Source organism: Lissotriton vulgaris, chromosome 9 (genome assembly GCF_964263255.1).
Source record: "Lissotriton vulgaris chromosome 9, aLisVul1.2, whole genome shotgun sequence".
Taxonomy (NCBI): Eukaryota; Metazoa; Chordata; class Amphibia; order Caudata; family Salamandridae; genus Lissotriton; species Lissotriton vulgaris.
In genome coordinates this window covers 1,127,749,340-1,127,777,278 of record NC_141697.1, presented here as the reverse complement: position 1 = coordinate 1,127,777,278, position 27,939 = coordinate 1,127,749,340, and the positions used below count along the sequence as shown (strand labels likewise).

General features: G+C 49.6%; 2 protein-coding genes across 3 annotated transcripts in view; one reads left to right on the top strand and one right to left on the bottom strand.

Annotated features, from left to right (window-relative positions):
* The window catches only part of CACNA1D (calcium voltage-gated channel subunit alpha1 D), a 1,282,477-nt gene that overhangs the window by 857,804 nt on the left and 396,734 nt on the right, over positions 1 to 27,939 (top strand). The gene's annotated exons all lie outside the window — the stretch shown is intronic.
* Positions 85 to 14,940, bottom strand: LOC147692899 (uncharacterized). Its single transcript, XM_086937602.1, has 2 exons — positions 12,949 to 14,940; positions 85 to 237 (listed from the first exon to the last, which is right to left on the bottom strand). Exons 1-2 carry the CDS (start codon positions 14,938 to 14,940, stop codon positions 85 to 87), a joined length of 2,145 nt encoding a protein of 714 aa, XP_086793728.1.

Genomic DNA, 27,939 nt, shown 5'->3' with positions numbered 1-27,939 from the left:
CTCTGTTTTTTTTCTACTTTTAGGCCTTGAGTTTTAAAGTAGGAGTATTATCTGTTATTGAAATGATTCTCCAAGTACGTAGAGTTATTTTTGCGGCTTAACATTGTAATCACCTCCAGTTTCCTTCTCTGGTTGGGTACTTGTTGGCTCTGTTTCAGCAGGATTCCCTCTTCGGGCAGAGTTAATGGTAGAATCAGAGGAATCAGTAATCAACATATAAGGTTGCAATGAAGTCACCTGCACACATGATTGAATGTCTTTAGAATAAGTTATCAACCATAACATCTCTATTAACAACTTTTTGCATCATATTCACCTGCACTTCTGTCACATAAAAATGCCAATCTCTGCCATTGCCATTGCCATTAAGATGTGACAGAGACTTCTAGCTGCAGATTCCTTACCTTTTGAATTATCTCCAGCATCAGAATGGATCCGAAAGGTTTTCTAGAGCAGTACCCCTACGTGTCGGTAGGTGGCGTTTTTCGGTTTCACGTGGCATTGTCCACGCGGGAAGTGACATGCGCAGTGCATGTACCTGTGCCACCCCAATGCGCTGACATCAGTTCTTTTCTTTCCATGCTAGAGCGCAGATTCGAAGAGTCTTCGTAGTCCCTTAGTCTTCTTTGACTAAATCTTTTTCAACTTTTTGTCATCTCTGTTTTTAGATTTATCTCCTGATGTAGTTATTTTGTCCTCTAGTAAGGACGACTTCAAGCCCTACGGTGCTTGGCACTGACAGATGTCAGTAATGTATATATTCTAGGGCTACTTCAAAAATTCTCAAAACATGTATATGACTCTAATGATTAGAAAAGTAGAAAATTATATTTATTACATTTTTCATATTCTTATTTGTGCATAAAAACATATATAATAGGAATAAGGAAACAAAGGTCCTACAGATGCTAACAGATAAACAACATTCTAACTGCATTCATTCAAAACATTACATCCTACATTCAACCTAATCATATTGATGTATATGATCTTCCTAATACTACATAGTTTCATTTATAGTTGATATGACAGGTAAATAGTAAGTGGATGAACATAAGGTTCTTTTAGGTGGTTTCCAAATAGTGACTCTACGCGCGTTTCGACAGAACAGCTGTCTTCATCAGGAGTTCCACCATTGAATGTTGTACTCAAATTGATTGGATATAATCCATGTGTGTGAAAACAGGAGAAGATACACTTTTCACAGGTAAGTATGGCACAAAAGTGGATACCATATAGATCATCAGGGATGGTAGAATTCTCGAACTAATGCGGCTTGTGCATAATAAGCAAGCTCAATCTTGCACCTCGTATAAAAGAGTGGCCCTGAGTAGGTCCAGAAGGCCAAAACTGATGCACCCTAAAAGTGGCCGCCTCTGTCTGGTAATAATAGCCAATGTTGCTCGGTCTGATTAAAACACGAGTATGAATCTATTTGTAAATCTTTTCCACTGAGTAGGATGAGCTGCAGATCCTAATCCTTCTAAAAAAATTACACGATAAAAAACGATGTATGTGATGGGCAGCTAATCATCCAACTGCATTATTCACAGTCCATGGCGGCCATACCCAACAAACCTGACAGATGTAGGTGACAGACTTGCATCTTGCATGTCTTTGATGCCTTAAGCGCGATCACAACCCAAAGGCCTTGGCCAACTGCTGCATTATGCACCCTAAGGGAAAAATCCCTCAAGCTCCAGGCAGCTAGATATGTGATGCCGTGACGATCTAGTTCCTGGTCGAGATGAAGGTCCCAGGAGTGGTCGCTGAGCGCGAGATCTTTGTCGCACTCTAAGTCGTCGGGTCACTTGGGTAAGTCCCACAAGAAAAAGAAGAGTAAGAAGTTGAAAATGTATTCGACTATGCACCCCATTTGTCTAAGTCTTCCGATCAGACGAAGGAGCATCAACACTTGAGGCCTGGCTCCATGCCTCCCTGGGCTTCCAGGAGCCGGAATGACTCCCGCTCAACTCAGAGATTTTTATGAGGCCAGGCGCTTAATATTTGAGTTGCCTGTCTCCGCTGGCGTTCCTTTAAGTCCCGCTGGGTTTGGAAGAGCCCCTAGTGGTTTGCCGCCATCAGCTTTGACGCCAGTTGGGCCTCTTAGATGCACAGATGGATCCAGACCAGCACTGGTTGTGCCACCTTGACCTTCCCCAAGGTCTGTCTTGGTGGCAATGCTCCCGGCACTGCCGACGCCCTCCGACGGCATCATCCCCATTCTGATCTCCGACTCCGACACGGAGCTGGAGGTGCGTCATTCGATGCCAACTGGAGCCATGCCTTCCAGGCCAGAACCTGAGACCTATTCTTATGGGCTAGGTTTTGGGGAGGAGGGAGAGGGGTCGCTGTACCCTGAAGAACACAGCACCTTGATACTAGCATGGACTGGTGTGAAGGTTTTGCGGAGACTAATCTAGACTCTTCCCCTACTATGGCTATGGAGGAGGACGTGTCTTTCACATTGGTGGTGAGATGGGCAGCTGAGGTCCTGTACCTTAGCCGTCCCTCAGTCAAGTCAAGTCTAATTCACTGACAGAGGTGCTTCCCCTGGGAGTGACCCCGCCTGAACTGGTTCTCCCCTTTAATGGAGCACTTATGAATGTCCTGCTGGGGACTTGGACCAAGCCTAGAACAGCTGCTCTTGTGAACAGGACAATTGCCCACCACCACTGCCCCACCCCAGGGAACACCACTTTCCTCACCCAACACCCTATCCCCAAAAGTTCAGTGGTCTAAGCCTCTACTTCCCATGTAAATCCTAGTGTCTTCCCCACTGCTCCCCCATTAGGGAATCCAAGAGGCTGGACTCCTTGGGGAAGAAGATGTTTTCTTCCACCAGCCTGCCACTATGGTCTGTGAACACTGTGTGCCTTTTGTGCCATTGTGCCATGCTCTATGGGACTCGGTTGCACAGGTGCTGCCATGGTTCTGGAGGAAACCCAGACCATACTCTCCCATGCTGTTGCCGACTGAAGGGATGCATCTACGTTCACCATTCAAAGTGGCCTGCACACCACCGATTCGCTGGGGAGAGCGGTTTCATCGACAGAGGCCTTGAGGCATAACGCTTGGCTGAGGACAACCTACTTTTCAGGGGATGTCCAAGCATCGCTTATGGACATTACCTTTGGTGGCTCCCATCTCTTCGGAGACAAGGCAGATTCAGCCCTGGAGTGCTTTATGGACAGCAAGAAGACGACCAGGCCTTGGACCTTTCTATGGCCCCTTAGCACCCCCAAACTGCCTTCTGCTCCTTTGAAGGCCCCTTAAGGTGTTTCCAACGGTGTGTCTACTCTACAGCCACTGCGGCGCAAGAGCATCACAGCCTCTTCTTGGCCCTGGACGTGGTACCCAAAGACTTCATGGTTTAGGCAGCCAGAGGTCAGGCTAGTGCACCATCCCCCCTGGCAGCCGCAGTTCCCAACACTTATAGTCTGCCCTCTAACCATCATGGGCACCCAGTGGGGGTCAGGCTCAGTCATTACCTGCCCCACTTGAGGTCTGTAGCATCAGACCGGTGAGTTTTGCAGATCGTCCGAAGGGGCTACTCTATCCCCTTCATGACTATCCCTCCCTCCATGCCACCCATTTACGGCAGGCTGACAGAGGACCACCTATTCATTCTCTTCCAGGAAGTGACAGCTTTTTGCCCTGGACCCGGGAGACTGGATGGTAGCGTTAGACTTACAGGACACATCATTTCACATCCCGTCCTGCTTGCTTACAAGCATTACCTGTGGTTCAAGGTAGGTCATGAGCACTTTCAATTCATTGTGCTCACCCTTTGGCCTTACCAGCACCCCGTGGGTGTTCACCAAAGTGATGGTAGTGGTTGCAGCTCATATGCGGGGATCAAGGGTACCAGTCTTCTCCCATCTTGACGACAGGCAGTCGCCTCCCACCTCCAGACTACGGCAGACCTCCTGTAATTGCTGGAGCTCCCTATCGGCATGCCAAAGCCACACCTGACTCCCTCTCAGACACTCCCTTTCATTGGAGCTGTTCTGGACACAGTGCAGTTTTGGGCTTATACTCCAGAACAGTGAGTTCAGGATATTCAGGCTACGATACTGATGTTTCAGCCTCTATCCATATTTTGGTGAAACTTACTCTGAGGCTGCTGGGACTCATGTCTCTTGCCTCCTGCTGATGACACATGCCTGCTGGCATATTTGGGCTCTGCATTAGGACTTGAAGTTCCAGTGGGTGCAGTATCAGGGGAATCTGTCTGCATGATCCAGATTTCGGAGGGAACTGCAACGGACTTGCAGTGTGGCTAACAAACTGCAATTGGGTCAGTGGCAGACCACTCTCCCTTCCCCCAACAAGGCCTGCCAGTGGTGCCAGATGCTTCACTCCTGGAATGGGGGACGTGGAGATCAGAGGCCTCTGATCTCTGTTAGAAACCGGAGTCCCCCTCAACCTGTTGGAGCTCCAGGCAATCTGATTGCATTGAAAGCCTTTGTACATTCCATCAAGGGAAGGCTAGTGCAGGTGTTCACGGACAACACCACCACCATATGGTACTGCAACAATCAGGGCTGGGTGGGGTTGTGGACCCTTGTCTAGACGACCTGCATCTCTGAATATGGCTAGAATGTCAGGACATATCCCTGACATGCTCTATGAATGCCAGGGCAGACAAACTCAGCCTAAGATGCCTATGGATCACAAATGGCATCTCCATTCAGAGGTGATGTTATGTCTCATTCAGCAGTGGTGAAAGCCCCAGTTAGATTTTTTGACACCACAAGTTTCCAGGACAACTCTCGCTCTGAGAGGCTTTTCTTTATGAAGGGAGGTCAGGCCTCCTGTATGCCTTTCCACCCATACCACTCCTGCCCAGAATTCTCAAGAAGATCAGTAACGACCAGGCCCAAGTCATCCTTGCTGCTCCAGGGTGGGTTCTGAGAGTTTGGTATACCAAGCTGTTGAGCATGGCCATCAGTCCTCCAAACAGGCTGTCCCTTCCAGAGGACCTTCTTTCGCAGCAGCAGGTGAAGTTCCTCTACCTGAACCTGTCAACTTTCTGCCTTCTTGCATGGAGATTGGGTGGCGACATTTGAGAGCTTTTAACCTTATTCCCTACGTTTGAAAACTTGGCAGCCCAGCATTCCTCCACCAAGACGGTATCCGCCTTCTTTAAGGGAAATTTTGTGGGATGGTGTATAGAAAAACAGATTGATCCCCATTTCTGACCCTCTTTCTCAGGTTCTCTTTTATTTATTTCTCTTGTTTATTTCTCTTGCCTAGCAGGGCTCTGCTTTGGGCTCTCTCAAAAGGCTATCTTCCTGCTATTTCAACTTTTCTGTGGTTGCCTGATTAGCCATCCTTCTTCAAATCTCCTGTTCTACATACATTTTTGAAGGGTTTGCAACATTTGTTTCCACTTTCTCCTTTCTTTAGGCCTCACTGGGACCTCAATCTTGTACTGTCAGGTTCAATACCATCAAACGGCCTTTCTGGTGACTATAAGATCTGCCCGGAAGGCAACAAGCTTTAGGCTTTGCCATCCAAGCCTCCCTACTTGAACATCTACCCAGACAAGCTGGTGCTGCATACAAGATCTTTATTTTTCTCCAAAGTGGTCACTCTTTCCACATAGCCCAATCCATCACTCTGCCTACTTTTTAGGGTCCGCCACATACCTCCAAGGGAGAAACATCCTTTACATCGCGTGAGTACACAGCAATGCATTTAGAACGCTGCCATTACAACACAAGCGTTACATCGACTTGCACTGGAGGGCGCTATTACCTAATGAATAGTAAGATTTACTATTCCAACACCTTTCCTGCTGTACGTATACTGGTGTTGGAATAGTAAATCTTACTTACTCCTAAGTCTAGCGACCTCCAGCGCAAGTCATTGTAACAACTTGCGTTGTAAAAACTGCGATGTTGCATAACCGCGATCATTTTGATCGCGTTGTAACATCACATATTCCTCCAAGGAATAGGAGCGACTACACCATTTGGACCCAAAAGAGCATTGTCATTGTTCCTTGACTTTACATGATAGTTTGGGGTGGACGACCAACTTTTCGTAGAGTATGTCAAAGTGAAGAAAGGAAGGGCTGAGCAGAAGCAGACAATCTCCTGATGGATCATGAGATGTATAAAGATCTGCTATGCATTGGCAAAAAAGCAACCCCCTGAGTGTTTGCATGCTCATTCCACCAAAGCTAAAGCTGCTACCATTGCATTAGCTTGTGGAGTTCCGGTCCTGAATATCTGCCGGGCAGCAACGTAGGCTTTCTTGCACAATCAACAAAATGCAAATGCCTGGATAGTCAGGTCCATCGGAATGGGCACTTTGCCTGTTCAGCCCTGTAGTACTTCTTTGTATGAAATTGTTCCACAGACCAACCTCTGGGGAGGTATTGTTGTGGTATCTATTAAAATGGTAAGGAATCTGCCAATAGAATTCTCTATCAGATGATAGGTAATACCTTATCTCTTAGAGCCTCTATCTAGCCACAGATTCCTTACCGACCCACCCAACCTCCCCACTCTTCAAACAGATTCCTACCGACAGGGCTGTTCCCCTCTCAGTGCCCTAGTTTTCCACATCTGTGATCAGTGTTCTCTGCTGCTCCCCGCTCCTGGCGTAGAAAGTTATGAAAAGAAACTGACATCAGCGCACGCATTTAGGTACCGCACACATCACTTCCAGTGCTGACTACGACACGCGGAGCCGAATGACAACACCTACAGGAGCGAAGGAGTACTGCTGGAGAAGATTTCTGTATCCATTCTGACTCCTAGAGATAATTCAAAAGGTACAGCTTCTGCTGCTAGATAGAGTCCAACCAAATAAGACGTTAGAAGAGCTAAGTAACTCATTAGTTCATGTAATAGAAATGATCATTGAGACACTCAACGAAACTGTATCATTATTCATCAATTTTCTAGGAAACTTTGTGTTTCCCAGAGTGATACATACTTTTCTACACGGTACATACCTTTACTACCAAGACTAAGTGGAAGGAAACATTAGGCACTGTTAATGCCCAGTCTGTCATTTGTCAAATCAACTGTTAATATTATACACGGAATTACCTCTGATTACGAGCAAACTATTAGACCTAATGCTGCAACCTATACTATAGTGCATTATTTTTCTTAAGTAGAACTTAATTTAAGTAATCTTACCAGATAAAGCATTCTACGAGTAGTGTTACTATCTTCTGAATTGAGATACGCATTACATACCATAATCTTGCGCTTCCAGCAGTGATGGGAAAACAAAAGGAAAAGCTATTTATTTCCCAGTAGCGTGTGGTGCAGTGATCCCACTTGTAAATCTTCTTTTCTTTACCATTTGATTTTCAATTTGCATATGTTTACCAAAACCTACGGAGTGTGTCATCTTAAATACTTAAACCTGCCAAACTGCAGTTACTGACCACAAGAGCAAAAAATACCTCATAAAAATACCTCTGAAAAACCTAGCATATGCTTTCTTCAAAGTGAGGTGCCAGTCCTCTAGCTTGTGACAAGACATAGTGGCAAAAGCTAAGGAAGACAGAAACAAGCATTGGCAAGACCAATAGGTCTAAAAAACACACACATTACCATAGAAGTCCCTGGCACTGAAGGAACTACTTATTGTGTGAATGTGCCCCTTGTGAAATGGCAGTACTCCGTAACTCACTGTGAAGTCAGCCAATGGCTAAAGTGGGCTGCCCAATGATGATACTGGAGTCGGTGGCAAAAACATATGAATGCCACAACAGACTAATGGATTATATCTCGCTGAAAATCCCTACAACGTTTATGTTACTATGCTAAAGAAAAAAACAATAGCTAGATAGACTGATAGATAGATAGATAGATAGATAGATAGATAGATAGATAGATAGATAGATAGATAGATAGATAGATAGATAGATAGATAGATAGATAGATAGATAGAGATGGATAGATAGATAGATAGAGATAGATAGATAGATAGATAGAGATAGATAGATAGATAGATAGATAGATAGATATAGATAGATGTAGATAGATAGATAGATAGATATAGATAGATGTAGATAGATAGATAGATAGATAGATAGATAGATAGATAGATAGATAGATAGATTCGTAAAGAGATAGATACATATAGATTGGATACAAATTGGATAAATAGATAAAATTGCACTGATAGATTACAAACAGATAGATTTGCAAAGATAGATACATTTACAAAGTTAGACTGATAGGCAACGAGAGACAGACAGAAAGGTAGATAAAGAGACAGGATGATAAAAAGTTATACCAGTATATATGTAGACCGATAGATAGACGGACGGAAAGATACATTGGTTGGTAGACAGACAGACAAGTAGACACACAGATCGATAGATAGGGTTGTAAAGATAGAGGTAGATAGATAAACAGATAGACAGACGAGTAGAGAGAAAGGTTGATAGGCAGGCAAACAAAACAACTGGTAGATAGACAGAAAGACACGTGGATAGGTAGATAGAGCAACAGATCGATAGGGTTGTAAAGATAGGTAGATAGTCAGGGCACAAAACTGGAATAAATGGCACAGCTTCAATTATTAATATACGATTTAAATGCGTTTATGAGTACGCCATACAAGAGCACTGAAAACAAACTAGAAAGCCATGCAAGCAATGCATGCAGACTACATTGGTTACTGTAGCCCTCAATAAAAAATCATACCAGCAAGACATACAGGAGTGTAGATATAAACACACATCATATTGTGTGCATACTAGAAAGAGAATAACTTCCTAAAGAACGGTTTAACATTTGACACAATTTGGTATGCTGAGAAATAGCAACAGTCAGATAAACAAAGGCCCCTCAAAACAAATTTGCGACAACATCAGGAAGATACAGGAACTGATAAAGCAGGAAAGTGCCGTTTGCTCACATCAAAAGCAGCTGGTAGAAAGCATCCTGCTATCTCATCAGTATCAAGCACAAAGGCAACACTAAAGTAATAATCAAGTAAAAACGAAAACACTGGCATTGAAGTGAACTAACTTATAGGTGGATGTGCTCCTTGTGATAGAGAGGAATGCAGTCACTCTAAGTGAAGTTAGCTAATCGCTGAAGTGTGCTGACCCATTGCCTAAGGCTGTATGCTGTAGTGGGAGAAAGCAGAATGTGAATAGCACAACAGACCAATTGATGAAGTGATCTGGCTGAAATTCCCTGTAATAAAGTACATAATACATATAATGTTAGTAAAATCAGAAGGTCTTAGCTAACACCATACCTAAATAGCTGTGAAGCCAGATGGAAAATAAAACATTGGCTCATTCCTGAATCATGAGGCTAGCAGCTCAAATAACTGAAAAGCTAAGAATTCTACTTCTTACAGCGGCTGAAATTGCATAGTACCTACATTAGGCTTTGTCATAACTAAATGTTGCCTTGCTGCATTTTGTACATGCAAATATAAAAGGTGCGCAGGGCATTCCTGATGCATTTGCAGTGCTGCTGTTATTTCTAAAAACTTTCTGGATGTGATGAGCAATTACTCACCATCCCACTTACCACCCTGATTACCAAGTGCGATCCAATGGGAAGACACAGAACCAGGAAAGGCCCTCCAGCTGGTAGTAAATAATTATCTGATGTGTCTCTAGCAGCATGGTGCTTGTAGGGGAGACATGCGGGAAAGACCAATGGAAACTGTGGGCCTCATTACGATTGTCCGACGGACACCTGATCGGAAACAGAACCGCCCGAAAATGAGTCGTCAGTCCCGCTGTCATCATTACAATGCGACCGCCTTCACGACGGCCGTAAAGTGTCTTTCCTACAGAGGCTGGTGCTGCAGCACAAGCCACAATGGAAAAAATACACTTTCAAAGCATCCATGCACCGTGTGGAATGCACCATGTGGTGCCTGCCACACGATGCACTGATTTTTGGAGGAGCACCATAGGAGCCCCCAGGTCCGATAGCGGAGGGCCAGGTCGAAGGTCAAAGTCACTTTCCACCTGCCTTTTCGTTGCAGGTGGACTGCCATGAAAGGGCAGGTGAAAACCGACATCGTAATCCCGACGGCAGAACTAAGGCTGGCTCCACTATCAATTTGTGATTAATATTCTGCCCGCCGCCCGACGGACTCTGTGAGCCTGTCGGAAGCAGAGCGGAATTCCCTCACGGGTTTCCCTCCAACCACCTTATCGTAAAACGGCAGTTGGACGGAAACCTTTGATGTAGGCTTTCCGCCCAACATCATAATGGGCCCCAATGTTTTGGCCAGTTTTTCGAAATGCCAATCTCCAGTCTAAAGATGATAGAAATGGCTGTGCTGGTAATAGCAAAGCTGATACAGCTATTTCTTCTGTATTTACCAGGCCACTTCGTAGTAAGACCCTTCATGGCGTTACTTTAAGATCAGTGTTATTATATCACTGTGACATCATTCCATGCAGCACCATTTCCTATGTATGCAACTTGGCCAGGCACTTATGTTTTTTGCAGGATGTATGCCTACGTTGCAGACTATCGAGTTGTCCTTTTTCTGTTTCGATTTTTCGGTGGCGTCATATAGAGGATACAGACGCAGCAGAGAATGAAAAATTGTCTAGCAGACGCGACAAAGAATTTTCAATTCTATTAAGGACACGGAGGCGAGGATTATGCTTCTCTTCACTTTACTGACATAAAACAGCAGCCAATAAAAACTTTAAACTGGCATGACCCCGGAAGGACAACCCCCTCCAACAGTATGCACCAATCACTATCAAGTCCCATGTATAACTGTCCATGTTTATCCATACGACCTCCTCTTTCTTTGCGACACATCATCAGTCCAACAAGACCGGAGGCCAACGTGGCAACCATTGCATCCAACGTCGAGGAAGGCATCTCCTGCACCTCGTCACAGATATCCAGATCATAGACTGTTCAGCTCATGTCTGCTTGTGCTGATCACCTGAAACAAGAACATAAGTCGTAATGGCTATTCCCGAACTTGGAAATACAACAAGCCAATAACAATCATTCGGGTGGGTACAATAATTCATCAACCATACAATATTGCATGAAATACCATCCTGCAAGCCCGGGTGGGATAATCCTCGCCTCCGTGTCCTTAATAGAATTGAAAATTCTTTGTCGCGTCTGCTAGACAATTTTTCATTCTATGTCAGTCCACGGAGGCTCAGATTATGCTAGTTTAAAGTTTATCCACCACCACCGAGGCCACATCCACAATAGGCTTATGATAAAACACTTTAAATGTGGAATCAGAAGACCAATCTGCCGCAGTCATGATATCTTGAAGCCGAGAGCCGGCACCAAAAGATTTTGAGGCCATAGCCCCCCTCACAGAGTGAGCCCCAAATTTAGAGGTGTCAATACCCGCCAGGTCCAATAACCAGGTAACCCACCTGGCCAGAGTCGCACTGGTGACTGGGCGGAAAGGTTTCTGTAATGAAATCAACAGTTGACCAAAACCAGTTCTAAATTCTCTAGTACAATCCTCATACACCTTCAAACATTTGACTACACATAGTTTACTGTGGTGAGGAAAAGCAGGATAAGCAATACATTTTGTATGAGTCTTCGTACGTCTTGAGATCGTAAAAGAAACTCCCGTGGGAGTGAATACTCTACCTGATAAATCCAAGGCACGAATATCCGACACTCGCCTGCATGAGACCAAGCAGAGGAGAAGTGTAAGTTTAGCTGAGAGCTGTTTGCGAGACAGGCCCTCATTAGCCGGCCAGGCCGCCAAAAAACGTAGGACCACTGACACGTCCCAGAGTTCAGTATACCTGGGTAGAGGGGGCTTCACTAAGCGGACCCCCCTGACTACTCTGCACACCAAAGGGTGTTCCCCAACGGGCTTACCGTCAACATGCGGGTGCCCCGCGGAGATCGCCGATCGGAAGTTATTCACAGTTCGATAAGCCAGACCAGACCGCGCCAGTTCCGATAAGAAATTCGCTATGACAGTAATATCGGATCCCATCGGATCCCCCTGCCGTTCGTTACACCAACCAACCCATCGTCTCCAAGCTGACTCATATCGCTTGTGGGTGGAAGGCGCCCATGCCTGAGATAGGAAAAAGAGAGTGTCCTCTGAAACTCCCGGCATTTGCCAACGTCGCCGGAAAGTCTCCACGCCATGAGGGACAACTGACTCTGAAGGACCAGCGGGTGGGGAAGACCCACCGGGTCCGTGAGAAGATCCGGGAACGTCGAAATTTGCACTGGCGCTGCACAGGTGAGACTCATTGCCACCGGGAACCACGCTTGTGCCTTCCAGCACGGTGAGACCAAGACCAATTCCGCTTTCTGCCTCCGAACCTGAGCCAGAACTCTCGGGATCATGATAAAAGGAGGAAACGCATACAGAATGCCCGTCGTCCACGATTGAAGGAAGGCGTCCGAGCTGATCGCCAAGGGATCCGGGCGCCAGCTGTAAAACTGGGGAAGTTGCCTGTTGAGCCGAGAGGCAAAAAGGTCTACCACACACGGACCCCATTTGTGGTTCAATGCCCTGAAGATTCGAGGGTGCAGCCTCCAATCGCTCGCATCCCTCAAGTATCGAGAGTTCCAATCCGCCGTCACGTTGGCAGACCCCGGAATATATTCGGCCGTCACCGAAATTTGATGGGCCAGGCAATAATGCCAGAAGTCCTTGGCTATCTCCGCTAGGAGACGCGACCTGGTGCCTCCCAGGCGATTTATGTAGCGTACCGCGGACACATTGTCCATGCGGAGGAGAATACAACACGAAACTCCCTGAGGGGACAGAGTGCGGATCGCAAAAGAACCCGCCAGGAGTTCCAGACAGTTGATGTGGAGACTCAACTCCTCGCGGGACCACCGGCCCCCGGTCTTCACCGAGCCGCAACGGGCTCCCCAGCCCCACCGGCTGGCATCCGACTCTATCACCACTTCCGGGGTGGCCGCGAAAATGGCTCTGCCGTTCCACGCATCCATATGCTCTAACCACCAGTTTATCTCCGTACGTGCCTCCGCAGAAAGAGAAATCTGTTGGGCATAGGTCAGTCCCTTGCGCAAATGCAAGGCCTTCAAACGCTGCAGGGCCCTGTAATGCAAAGGACCCGGAAAGATCGCCTGGATCGAAGAAGCCAGAAGCCCCACCAGGCGTGCCAACGTCCTCAAGGAGATTGTCGGAGAGACAAGCGCTCTCCTCAACTCCTTCCTCACCGCCACCCTCTTCTTGAGGGGCAAGAGTAATTGAGCTTTCACCGAGTCCACCTGGAAACCCAGGAACTCCATCACCTGAGAAGGCTGTAAGATCGACTTCTGTATGTTCAGGAGAAAGCCCAAGTCCTGAAGGAGGTGGATCGTCCACGACAGATGGAGCGACACCACTTCCGGTGACTGACCTAAAATCAAGATGTCGTCGAGGTAAATAATGAGGCGAACACCCCGTTCCCTCAACGTCTGCACGATGGGTTTCATCAGCTTGGTGAAACACCATGGGGCGGACGACAGTCCAAAGGGCATGGCGGAAAATTCGAACCACCGATCGCGCCATTGAAACTGCAGGAACCGCCTGTGTGGGGGATAGATGGCCACTGCTAAATAGGCGTCTTTTAAATCCAGACGCACCATCCAATCCTGTTCCAATAGTATATCTCTCAGGAGGTGTATCCCCTCCATTTTGAAGTGTCGATAAACGACCCAGCCATTGAACTCCCTGAGATTCAACACCAGTCGATACCCTTGGTCCTTCTTCGGGACCACAAAGACGGTGCTGACGAAGCCTAGCTCGTGCGGGGAGGATTCTACAATCGCCCCCTTCTGGATCAAGGAGCATATCTCCGCATCGATGAAACTCTGCTCTGCTTGGGAAAAACACAGTGGACCTGGTCTCCGCCGCTGCATCGGGGAGGCATAAAATTCTATGTGGAAACCCTGTATCGATTGTAACACCCAAGGGTCGTTCGTAAGTTGGCGCCACCTGTGGAGAAAAAGTGACAGTCTGCCCCCCACCATATGCTCCGATGGGCATAGAAGTCGTACCTGAGTAGGAGTAGTCTCCTGAGTTCGCCTGTTGTCCACGATAGTCTCCTCTTTGACCCTTGCCACGACCTCCTCTATCACGGGAGGGGTAGAAGTTGGGGCGTCGATTACCTCTGCCCCTCTGCTCTGCTCCACGTGAGGTCTGTGCATAACCTCGGCCGGACCCTCGACCTCTTGGGCGTCCGGCCCTATCAAAAACACCACCATGGAGAACCCTCTTGATGTTGGACTGGGCCCTGTCTAATGCGGAGAAGGTGGCAACATATTTGCCCATCTCCCTGACAAATTTGTCGCCGAATAGCATACCATTAGCTTGGACACCAGGCTCGGAAGGGGCCATCTCCGCCAGCTGGGAGTCAAGTCTCATAAGAAAAGAGCGCCTCCGCTCTGTAGACACAGCCACATTGGCATTACCTAAAAAGCACATGGCCCGCTGTGCCCATTCCAGAACCTCCGACACATTCAGCGGCACATTCCTATCCTTGGCTATCACCGCCGCGTCCAGAATCTTCGTTAGGGGACCGGTGATATCCAACATTTTGTCCTGGACACCTCTCCATGCTCTATCCAGCCCCTTCTTTGGATCTTTCGCAAACTTGCGCATAAACGCCGCCATTGTGGGATCTAAATCCGGTGTGTCAGCCACCTTCCCTGTCAAGGATGGCCTGGGGCATTCGGAGCGCAACGTGGCCCTCACTCCATTATCGAAACCCTGACGCAGGTTGTTGCTCACATATTGTGCCACCTCAGGGCACGGTATCCACTCAGTGGACCGAGGGTGCACAATATTGTTAGGGTTAAAAAGAAGATTCCTGGGTACCTGACCATCGTCCGCCTTTTGGGTGTGCTTCACCTTCCTAGATCTCTTTCTGGGGGCCACTGATCCCACCTCCGAATCAGAAGAATCCGGCGGGGTCGGGGAAGAATCCCCAGACGTGTCATTCGCCATTGAGCCATGGTCCTTCAGGACATTCCTGGCCCATCCCGGCAGATTTGAACTTTCTCTTTCCATAATTTTTAAGGGGCTTAGCAAAAGGCTTAAGAGCCTGGACTAGTGCAGTCTTCACTGACCCCTGGACGTGGGAATCCAGGGCCTCTACCAAATTCTCCTCCAAATGCTCTTCCTGAGGCTCATAGTCTACATATTCATCGTAATCTGCCCACTGGTTATCCTCCTCGGCGTAGTACGCCATAGCTCTGAAGCAGGGAGGTGTGGAGGAGCTTCAAGGGGGGGGAGTAGCCCAGGGGAGCCTCCAACACACACACAAACTTAAACCAAAATCACTACAGGCAATGAGGCTGAATATCAGGTGGAAGGAGACCCCTATTTGCACACTGTAAGCTCCCCTAGAGCAGAGCTCTAATGCGGATGCGCTCCGTTAGCGTTCTACTGAGGCCAGGATTGATGCAGTCTGAAAGCGCGATGCGTGAGGAGCCGGTAAAGTGAAAAAAACGAAAGTCGGCTCCTCGCGCATGCGCAGTGCGTGTGGGGGCCGGGCTCGACTGCTTCCTGCGCGCGAGCGTCTCGCGTCTGCCTCCTCCTGCTCCACCGCCCCCTACCGGTACACCGCCGGTCCCGCTACGCGCCGACAACAGAAAACGCCCGCGCGGGTCAACAAACAATAAAACCGGAAAAAAGGCAATAATCGCAAAGTCACCAAAACACCTCAACCACGAGCGGAGGTCCGCTCAGCACATATCATCACAGACGCGCGCGCGCGCCGTCTACAACCACCGCCCTTACACACCTTACCCCCAAGAAAGAAGTAAAATAGAAGGGCACTTAACTCGCTGCTGCAGCAGCAAAGAAAGAGGAGGTCGTATGGATAAACATGGACAGTTATACATGGGACTTGATAGTGATTGGTGCATACTGTTGGAGGGGGTTGTCCTTCCGGGGTCATGCCAGTTTAAAGTTTTTATTGGCTGCTGTTTTATGTCAGTAAAGTGAAGAGAAGCATAATCTGAGCCTCCGTGGACTGACATAGAATTCGTTCAGATGGTCCTCTTGAGCTCCAGACTGGAAGAGGGGGGGGGGGGGGTGTAAGCACGGAGCCTTTCGCCCTCTGCTGGACACAGGTGGCAATGCTCGCATTGGACCAATGTCTGAAGGAGCACATGGTACGCCCTGGAATGCCGGCTGCACCTCCCATCTAATATCACCTCTCTTATGCAGTATTGAACACCTACCACTCTTTTAGGGAGAGACAATAACAGGACTGATGGCTTTTAGGGCCTGTTTGAAAACATGATCTCTTCTGTGTCATCGCATTGCCTCTGTACCTGTCACATAGATCTACATCTCTTTTAAGCCACCTGGAGTATGTTAAGTGCTTTTTTCACACACAACAAACCACATTATTCATGTTTATCAAATGTGGACAGCATTGTGAATAATCAAAAAGATATGTCTCTCTTCGATTGCATTAATTCGTTTCGTGTTTATTCTACTTTTAGAAACATTTCCAGGCAAGTATAAATAAGTACATGATTGGCAAATGCATTCAGGTCTTTAATAAACTACTACAGTGCATTGGGCTTTCTAATTGCTTGCGTCTTGCAGTACTTGGCATTAACCCTCACAAGGCAGTATTTCACAGGAAGGATATTTTTTGGTCATCTACATATTTCTTTGTATTTAGGCATTTGTATATGTGCTTACTCGTTTGGTGGTGCTATCTTCCCAGTCGTTTCTTTCGAAACTCAGTGTGGCATGAAAGCTCACGGAAAACAACCAAAGACTTGAACATTCCAAATGCAGAATCTATCAATTTCACTGTATTTATTTGGGCTGTTGACTTGAGGCTCATTATAAGAAAGTAGATGGCCATAAATCGATGAAAATTGTAATGCATGCTCACTAGCTCTCCCACATTAGACACTAACGGGTTTGAGCACATTTATTTCAAGCGCTTCTGCACACTTGCAGTGCATTGTGATGTTTCCAGTATTTTGTACGTGTGTGTGTGTGTAAAGTTATTTTTTTATGACATCTACCTGGAAGAAAGTATATTTGATTGGACCTTTGCTCCACTAATCCGGAAATAGGCTTGCTGTCTTTGGCTATATCAAGGAGGGGTAGGCGGAATTTCCTCAAAGTATGAAATACGTTTCCATGTCCTGAAAAGGAAGGGTGCAGTAGAGCATCCTTGCATGACCTGCAGTTATGCCTCTTAACTATTGCACAATCGGAGGATTTCTTGCTCTCTCCATATATATTTCATGCAAGCCTCCACCCTTGCTGGTTTCGGAAGGTCAGCATTCTTCTCCAAGGATTCCAATTTTCAATTAAAAGCCGACTAATTTTGGGAATTTCGGTCACTTTATTTAAGAATACAACGTGATCTAAATTATGGCAGACGTGGTTCGCCATAATGCCATCCTCTGGGCCAATCGCACAAGCAGTGCAGGCGCCACTAGGTAGTTATCATTATAAACACATTTCCATAGGAAATGGATTTTTTGGTTTGCTTATAACTTTGCCGCCATTTGACAAATCTTAACAAAATTATCCTGAAAAGAAGTCTCATCCACTTCAACTCCTTCCTGGAATGTTTTTGGGTAATCCATCGCAGAAAAGGGGGGGGGGGTCCCAAAACACGTCTTCGCCATGCAATTTTCCATCTGAAAATTAGACACAGTTACAGCCAAAACATCGAAACCGTATTACAATAAATTTGGCAGAAAGCTAGATCTTGGTAAGATGTGATATCATTCTGTGAGAAGTCTTTTAGTGGACTGCATCACACAGTGTTGTATCTGCTGATAGTGGTACCGCTCAGTTTCGGGCATAGCGAAAGCAGATCGAAAATCTTCGAAAGACATAGGACCTTTTACATAAAAAAATGGCCTATAGATCTGCAGCCTTCCTTGTCCCAGTAACCAAAAGCTGCCTTGTCGAGGCCCGGGGTGAAGTCAGGATTGTTAGTGATAGGGGTAAGAGGCGATGGGAATGTGGTAAGAACGTTGCGCATAGCTGTGGGGTCCCACGCGTTTAAGGTGGCTCGCACTATTGGAGAGCCATAGCGTCCAGGAGGTCTGGAGACTTTGCAGAGAAAGGGAATCTACCACAGGGGATGGCCGGGTAATGCTCACTCCATGAAGGCTCTGGTTGAGCCCATTCCACAAGCAGCGAATCTGTGTAGCCTTATAGTAGCGTTCCAGGTTGGGTATTCCCAAACCCCCCTCCCCAAATGGCCTAAAGCTCATATCCCTGTTCATCCATGGTTTCTTGTCCGCCCTAACAAAGGAGGAGAATTCAGCCTGGAGCTGCTTCAACATGCCTGTAGGTTGCTCCACAGGTAAGGTCTCAAAGAGATATGACATTTTAGGGAGTAAGTTCATTTTAAGGGCTGCCACTCGATCAAGCCACGAAAGGCCAAACGGTCACCATGGCCGTAGGTCCTGCTGTGTCTGCGCTAGTAAGCGAGTATAATTTAAGGAAACTATCTCTGCAGTGGAAACTGATAATATTATACCCAGGTAGGGAAAGGTTTTCTGATCCCAGCTGATGGGGCATGCCTGGTTAAGGGCGACGATAGTTGGTGGCTGTAAAGAAAAACCTAGGGCCTGAAACTTGGCCACATTAACTCGAAAGCGCGAAGCGACAGAGAACTCCTCCAATTTGGCAAGATAAGCTGGGGCAGACGACTCAGGGGTCTCAAGCGTGGTGATGATATCGTCCACGTACAGGCTGATGGTATGCCGCTCTCCCCCAAAAAGAAACCCTCTTATCCTCTGATTTTCCTGAACTTTCTGAGCCAGCGGCTCCATGTAGAGGGCAAACAAGAGTGGTGAGAGCGGTCAGCCATGTCGCGTGCCCCTAGCGATTGGAAAGGGATCAGACGTGCAGCCATTCACTCGGACAGTGGACTAGGGGTGGCTATATCCACTGAGCACTCACCTGCATAATCGACTCCCAACCCCGAACTGCTCCAGAATGGTCTCTAAAAAAGGCCAATGTACTATGTGAAATGCCTTTTCCGGTGTTGCCAGATAACACTGCTTGTTCCACTGTCTAGCGATACGCCTTGTCCAGGAGGTGGAGCAGGGACCTAGTGTTGTCACTGCATTGTCTCGTCGCGATGAATACGGCGTGGTCTGGTCCTATCAATCCCGGCATTAGCGGGCCTAGTCTGTCAGCCAGTATCCCGGTTCAGATCTTAAGATCGATATTCAGCAGGGAAATAGGCCGGTGTGAGGCGCAATGCCTGCCATCCTTACCGGGCTTGGGCAAGACTGCCACCGCTGCCATGAGCATCGTAGGAGGCATGTCTGAGGTGTCACCATTTGCATTGAAGAGTCGAGTCAATATCGGAGTCAAGATCGAGCAGAACATTTTTTAAAAGATGGCGGTAAACCCATCTAGGCCTGGGGATTTAAGGAGCTTAAGCCAGGCGATAGCCGAAATAACCTCTTTGACTCGAATCGGGCTATCTAAGGAGGTGGCCTGATCTAGTGTTAGACGGGAATGTGTTATGCCTGAAAGTATGCAGAGGGGTTTTGTTTTGGTTTTCGCTGCGCTGAGTAAAATTCTGCATAAAAATCCCTGAAAGTGCGAAATATATCTGCCTCTCTTGAATGTTCACCTCCCCCAGCATCAAAGATCATTGGGACCACCGCTGCCTGGCATTATGCATGCAGTTTGTGTGCTAACAGGAGGCCACATCTGTCCCTTCCTGTGTAAAACATATGTTTTAGACAAAGGGCTGTGTATCTGAAAGAAACACATTAGTTAGATTCCTTACCTTTGAATATCCCCAGGCGTCAGACTGGATCCGGAAAGTTTTTGTCAGCAGTACCCCTGCACGTCGGTTGGCGTCGTCTGCGACTCCGCGTCCATTGTCAACGTTGTGATCGCCGGGATGATGTCCTTGGAGTACTTAGACGCCGCCCTCGCGTGCTGACATCAGTTCTTCTTTTTTCCGCGCCAGCAAGCGCAGATCCGGGAAGAGCAGGTACCCGTAGTCACTTTTTGACTAACTTTTTGGTCTTTTTGACTATCTTTTTCGAGTCGACTTCGACTCCTGGTGCCGGTAGGGATGCCCAGTTTCAAGCTGTGTGACGCATGTCACCGACTGATGTCGGTTACTGACCCCCACTGCCGGTGTCTCTACTGTTTAGGGGCCAACTACGACGACAAGTCGTGCCCAACTGTCGGGCCTTGACTTCGAAAGCTAGGCGGGAGCGGTCTCGTAAGCTTCTCGAGCTCTGGCAGTCGGCTCCACACCGCTCGAGGTCCCGGTTGAGGAGGAAGTCAAGGGACCGGTCGCGGAGCTGTAGCCATCACCGCTCGTCGGGATCCAAGTCCTCGCACTCTGGTAAGTCGAGGCATGGCAAGAAGAAGTCGAAGAAGCGACATGGCTCTTCTGACTCCCCTCGCCGGTCGCACAACTCAGCCGAGGGTTTGGATGGCACCATCCACGCGGCTCCGCTGGAGCCACAGGCGTCGCATCCAGATCCACACCCTCCGGTCCCTGGACTTAATGCGACTCCGGGCAAGATTCAAGACTTCCTCTGGGCTATGAGGACTCTTTTCCCGCTTCGGTCCCGGCGCCACAGGACCCCCGGGATCCAGGCCTGGATCCCGGTTGTGACACCAGTCGAACTCACGATTCCTCCGCTGGCGCCGACCCCTATGGTGCCACTCCCGGCGCCGTCCTCGGACAATGCCGCCCCTGGTTTCAGCCCCGGTTCGGATCCGGCGTTGATGGGTGAGCAATTCACCTATGACTCGGCTCCGTCATTTATGCCTGTTTATCAGGACACGGATGAAGAGGAGGACTGGGAGGGGTCTGAGGACCCTCTGGCACAACAGTGCCAGCAAAGTCAGGACTGGGCAGATGAGCTGGGGGATGCCAGTGGTCTTGACACATCGCCTGACACTGGTTTTCTCTCTCCTCCTTCCGTGGCTACGGAGGAGGGGACTACTTATGCTGTAGTGTTGCGCATGCCGGCCTTGAAGTTTGATCTCCCTGCAGCGTCCGTGAGGACTAACCTCCTCACTGAGGTGCTTCAACCACCAGTAAGCTCTTTGGAGCCTCTGCTGCCGTTCAATGTGGCACTCACTGACGTTCTGATGGGCACTTGGTCCAGGCCCTCTACAGTGCTCCCTGTGGATCGGAACATGGCCCGACGCCACCGCCCGTCTCCGGGCAACCCCTGCTTTCTGTCCACCCACCCCACCCAGAGAGTCTGGTTATCATGGCCTCCATGTCTCAGACCGCATTTCCGACCGCTCCCCCGGATCGGGAATCCAAAAGGCTTGATCAGTTTGGGAAGAAACTGTTCTTCTCGGTCAACTTAGGATTGCGGTCCATTTATACCACATGCCTTTTGGGCCGTTACACCCACTCTCTGTGGGATACGGTGGCAGACGTGCTGCCCCAGTGTCCGGAGGAGGCCCAGACATGGCTCACCCAGGCTCTTGTTGAGGGGCCGGATGCAGCACGGTATTCCATCCGATGTGGACTTGATACCACGGACTCGCTAGGCAGAGCGGTTTCCACAACTGTGGCGATCCGTCGCCACGCCTGGCTGAGGTCTGCCAATTTTTATCCGGGGATGTCCAGAACACGCTCATGGACATGCCTTTTGATGGTCGTTGCCTGTTTGGCAACAAAGCAGACAGTGCGCTTGAGCGTTTCAAGGACTCCAGGGCTACGGCCAAGTCTTTCGGCCTCTCGGGCCAGCGCCAGCAGACTTCTGCTTTTCGTCCCTTTCGTGGCCAAGGAAGGGGCGCCCCCACACGTTCATCCAGCCACAGGCCGCAGAACCAACCTCAACGCGAACGTAGTAACCGCCGTGGTGGTACAGGGGGACAGAGGCCTGGTCGGTCCACATCCGCTCCGGCAGCATCCGCCTGAAAGCCTTCCTAGTCCGAGCTTTCAGGCCCATTCAACCCCAGTAGGAGGCAGGGTTCGCCATCACCTACTCCACTGGCATACCATCACTTCGGACAGGTGGGTGCTGCAAAGGGTCCGAAGGGTCTACTCCCTCCCCTTCGAGGTGACCCCTCCAGCCATGCCACCGCAGTACCACCGCATATCGGGGGATCACTTGCGACTTCTGCAGGAGGAAGTTACGGCCCTCTCGGCCAAGGGGGCAATCGAACGCGCTCCTGGGCCAGAAGTTGGATGTGGTTGTTCTTCCCAAGAAGGGCAAGGGGGGCCTGCGCCCTATTTTGGACCTCAGGAGCGTCAACGGCTTCCTTCGGAAGGAGAAGTTCAAGATGCTGACTTTAGCTCAGGTCCTGGCTGCCTTAGACCCTGGAGACTGGATGGTAGCGTTGGACTTGCAGGACGCTTATTTCCATATCCCGTCCTGCCGGCCCACCAGCACTACCTGTGGTTCACGGTAAGCCACGAGCACTTTCAGTTTACCGTGCTCCCCTTCGGCCTCTCCAGTTCCCCTCCGGTGTTCACGAAAGTGATGGCGGGGGTCGCAGCTCATCTGCGGAGATTAGGGGCTCCAGTCTCCCCCTATCTCGACGACTGCCTGTTGAAGGCGGGCTCGCCCCAGGCAGTTGTCTCCCACCTCCAGACTACGGCCGATCTCCTGCACTCGCTGGGGTTCTCCATCAACGTGCCGAAGTCACACCTGAGTCCCTCTCAGAAGCTTCTCTTCATCGGAGCAGTTCTGGACAGTTTCGGGTTTTTCCTTCCGAGCAGCGGGTTCGGGATATTCAGGTTCTGATTCCGATCTTTCAGCCTTTATCCCGAGTTTCGGTCAGGCTGACGCTGCGGCTCCTGGGGCTGATGGACTCCTGCAGCCTGTTGGTACATCACGCCAGGTGGCAATGCGGGCTCTGCAGTGGGACCTGAAGTTCCAGTGGGCACAGCATCAGGGCAACCTGTCCGACCACATCCTGATCTCGGAGGGCACTGCGAATCAGTTGCAGTGGTGGCTCACGGACCGCGATTGGGTCAGTGGCAGATCCCTCTCCCTTCCCCAACCGGAGCACACAGTGGTGACGGATGCGTCCCTCCTGGGATGGGGGGGCCACATGGGAGAGGCAGAGATCAGAGGCCTCTAGTCTCCGCCGGAGTCCCGGCCCCATATCAATGTTCTGGAGCTGCGGGTGGTCCGGCTTGCACTAAAGTCATTCCTTCCCTCTGTCCGGAGAAGTGTAGTGCAGGTGTTCACGGACAACACCACCGCCATGTGGTACTGCAACAAACAGGGCGGGGTGCAGTCGTGGACCCTTTGTCAGGAGGCTCTGCACCTCTGGACATGGCTGGAACACCAGGGCATTACCCTGGTGGTTCAACATCTGGCCGGTTCCCTGAACGCCAGGGCGGACTAACTCATCCGCCGGTGCATAATGGATCACGAATGGCATCTGAAATCGGACGTGGAGCAAGGTCTCTTTCAGTAGTGGGGGGAGCCTTGGTTAGATCTATTCGGCACCAAAGAGAACGCGCTATGTCATCAGTTCTGCGCGTTGGAATTTCCAAAGCGGCACTCGCTCGACGATGCTTTTCGTCGCGAGTGGAGTTGCAGTCTGCACTCTCTGCCCCTCTTTCAGAGGTTCGCCTCTTTCTTCTTTCTCTTGCCCTGCAGGGCTCTGCTCTGAGCACAATCAAGGGCTATCTCTCAGCCATTTCTGCCTTCTTGAGGCTTCCTGATCAGCCTTCTCTTTTCAAGTCCCCTGTTGTAAATAGGTTCTTGGAAGGCATCACGCACATGTTCCCTCCTCTTCCTTTCGTGATGCCTCAGTGGGACTTGAACCTGGTTCTTACTTATCTGATATGCACTCCCTTTGAGCCACTCCATAATTGCCCTCTTCGTCTTCTGACTCTCAAAACTGCTTTCCTGGTTGTCATCACCTCTGCCAGAAGAGTGAGTGAGCTCCAGGCTCTTTCATCTAAGCCTCCTTACCTCTCTGTCCATCCGGACAAGGTTGTTCTGAGGATTCGTCCTTCTTTCCTACCCAAGGTGGTTACTGCCTTTCACATCGGCCAGTCCATTACCTTGCCCATCTGCCTCTGCATCCCTCGAAAAAGGAGGAGAGGCTCCACCGCCTGGACCCAAAAGATGCGCTCTCCTGTCACCTGAACCACACACAACAGTTCCGGGTGGACGACCAACTCTTTGTTGGCTACGTGAGCGCTAAGAAGGGATGGGCGGTGCACAAGCGGACCATCTATGGTGGGTCGTTTTGTGCATCAAGGTCTGTTATTTCTTGGCTAAAAAGGAGTCTTCTGTGGGGCTGCACGCCCATTCGACTCGGGCCACGGCGGCTACTACTGCCCTGGGTCGGGGAGTCCCTTTGCAGGACAATTGTCAGGCAGCTACGTGGGCCTCGCGGCACACGTTTGCCAAGCACTACTGCCTGGCCATTCCGTTCTCCAGGACTTCCTGGTGTGATCTTGGTTTGCAGGCCCACCACCGGGGTTGGTATTGCTGGGGTATCTATTCTAAGGTAAGGAATCTAACTAACATGTTTCTTTCAGGTGCACAAGTTACTTACCTTCGGCAACGATATATCTGTAAGAAACATTAGTTAGTTAGATTCCTTACCGCCCCACCCATCCTCCCCGTTCTGCGAACCGATATCTAGGGTTAAGGTATCTCCCTTTGAGGGCCCTAGTTTCATGGCACCAGTGTCGGTTTCTTGCATGGCTCTGCGTTCCTGGCGTGGAAAGCTATGTACAGAACTGACGTCAGCGCCCGAGGGCGGCGTCTAAGTTCTCCGACGACGTCATCCCGGCGATCACGGCTCCGGCGACGGACGCGGAGCCGCAGACGACGCCTACCGACTCGCAGGGGTACTGCTGACGAAAACTTCCCAGATCCAGTCTGACGCCTGGGGATATTCTAAGGTAAGGAATCTAACTAACTAATGTTTCTTACAGATATATCGTTACCGAAGGTAAGTAACTTGTGCATTCAGCTCTGTCCAAGTCCAGGCTGGCTATTTGAGCTTGTGCTGCTTTTAGCTGCCTCCGTACCATGGGAGCTCCTATTCATTTGCAAATCCCTTCTAATTCTGAGACCTGCTTGGAAAGGTCCTCCCTTTTCCCCCTACGTATCTTGTTATCTGCAGACGACTTAGCTATAAATTCACCCCTAGCCACTAGTTTAAGGGTTTCCCACAGGTATACTATGGAGGTTTCTTGGGTATCAATCCCGGCTAGGTAGTCCTCTAGTGTCTTAGTGAGGTGTGCAATGACTTCCGGGCAGTGAAGGAGTGTATCTCTGATCCTTCAGCAATATGGTGGACGAGGAGTGGGGGGAAATATTAGAATTCTGCATGGTCAGATAACACCTGTGGCTCAATAACCGAGTCCTGTATGGAAGTAAGGAGGGATCGAGATCCCATGAAGTAATTGAAATGGGCATAAATCCAGCGGGAGTGGGAGTGTAAAGTGTAGTCTTTTTAATGGGGATTGAAATGGTGCCACACGTCGATTAACCCCAGGTCGTGGAACCACTATCGAGTGCTGCCAGATAGAGCCCCGGTCTGTCCTTGCCTATGAGCCGGTCCAGTTGGCTGTCAAACTCAATGTTCAGGTCACCCCCCATGAGTATTTGCCGGTCTGAGGAGAATGTCAGATCTGCCACTGCATCACGGAGGAATGTCTCCTGGCCCTCGTTAGGAACATAGATAGTGGCTAAAATAAGCATGTGCAGCCCTAAGGTCAAGGAAAGCACCAAAAGCCTCCCTCTGACCTCTAGTACCTGTGCCCCCCCCCCTTCCCCCCCCCCCGGGAAAGTACAGGATATAAGAACAGCGATCCCGCCCTCTTAGTGGTGAGTGAGGAGAAGTATTGCTGTGGGAAGGCCTTAGAGCTCAATCTGTCTGTACCGCTATGCAATAGATGAGTCTCTTGTGATAAGCAGATATGGGCTTTGGAATTCTCCAAGTAAGACAGGATAGCTCTGCGTTTCATAGGATTATTGAGCCCTTTCAAATTGAGGGTCAGAATTTTAATACTCATCTAGGAGGAAGGTGGGGGCAGAATGCGATGTAGGTGCAAGGGGGCATACCGTGCCCAACCATTTATGGGGCCATTTGAGATCACAGAGCTAGCGGCCTGGCTAGGCAAAGGTCGTGCGCATGCAAGGAGACCAAGAGAAGCGCAAGGAGGGGGAGAGAGAACCCATTACATTAAATAACAACACCCTATCTTAGCGAAAACATTAATGATGAAGAAGAGCAAACAGTCAATGTCAGGAGCGTGCTGCTCCCTGGAGGAATAGTAGAGTGTACCTGTGACCTGAGGCTCCCCCCATGCAAGTCTCTTAAAGTGTTTCCAGTGGTAGGCAGGGAAGTTAACAAAAACGATCGAATCTCTGCCTGGGCAGCTCCATCTTCCCTCCGAGGTCCCTCCTGTGAGAGATGCCAGGACTGCCTGTCGCTCACTGGCCATAGTGTCCGGGTTAGGGCATGTTGACGGACTAGGGTCTTGATGATGGTCCACCCATGACCACTGCAGCGTCTGCATGCGTGATTATTCTGGTGCAACATGTCCTCTGCAGGATCCTCAATGTCCAGAAGTTTGTAATCGACAGAGAGGAAGCAAATTTGTCTCAGTTCCCCTTTGAAATGGAAAATCAGTCTAAAGGGATGTCCCCAGGAGTACTTGATGGCAGCTTCTCGAAGGTAAGAAGTGATCCGGCGGTAAGTTTTGCACTTGGGTACGGTAGAGGCTGCCAGGCCTTGGACTGGCGTAGGCTTTGAACCTTTATAGGCAAAGTCCGTGCAACGCCTCGCCTCGCAGGGAACCTGCTCCTTTAGCTGATAGTCATGGACACATTTCAAAATGTCTGCTGGGGCAGCCTTGGCTGCCCTCCTAGAGCCCACTCTGTGGGTGCAATCCAGTTTGATGTTGAACTCGGGAGACTCTCCCAGGATGAAGCAGAAGAGGCCCACCACGAGTGCCTCAATGTCGCCGTCCCCCTCCCCTGAGCCATGCCGCGGATGCGGATATTGTTCCACCGGAACCTATTTTCCAAGTCCTCCGTGTGGGCATGGAGGTCCAGATTCTGTTCCTGTAGCTTAAGGACTTCCTGTTGAAGGTTCTCGAGCGCTATGTCTCGCCCGCTTCATGCTCTTCTAGGGTGTTGATCCATTCCCCAGGGAATCCACATTGCAGGGAATGTCCCTCATGTTCGTTGATAACTTGTGCTTCATGGTGGACAAATCTTCACGTAGTGAGGAGAACAGTGACTCCATGAACATCGGCTGACCGGGCCCTCTGGACCCTCACCGCCCTCAACCTCGTCCAAGTGCTTCGCTGTAGGCTGGCCCTCCACCTGATGTGCCGTTGACTTGAGCAACAGGTCCTTCACCGATCTGTCTTTCTTGCTTTTTGAGGTCGCCATTGTGTCTCCCTGGGCGACTGCCGGCCCGAAGCGAGAGGCCCAGCAGGCGGAACGGTGCTGTGCGGTGCTAGTATAGGTGAGGTGTTGCTGAGCTGTCACTGTTGCGGTGATTACTCCCCCCGCCATGCACCTCTGTCGCTTTGGGCTCTCCCTTCATTCCTCCATTTAGTCACCAATGGGGGGGGTGTTTCGTGTAAATCAGGGCCTCTGTGCCAGGGCATTTCTGTTGCGGTGCTATCCTACCCCTGCCTCGCGGCCACTCTCACCTCTTAGTGGAGCCCGTGTTCAGGCTGTAGACTCCTCGGGGCCAATGTGGTAGAGCAGGAGGCGACCCTGAGGCTGGTGGGCAGGAGTGCTCCACCGATATTCCCCTGTCTTGAACGCCCGTACCACTGAGTGCGTTGTTGCCCCCAGTGTGATCTGGGTCAAAGGGGCCTCCTTGTGGGACTCTCAACCGGCGAGGCCCGTGAACGATGTATGTGCCTCCCAAATGCCTCAAGGGGCTATTGATTTTCCACCTGGCAGGTCCTTGTTTTCTCCTGTGGCCACATGGGCAGGCCCTTGCAGATGGGGCAACCGCGTGAGCTCTAGCAGTCAATGAGCTGCTAATATGAAGGCC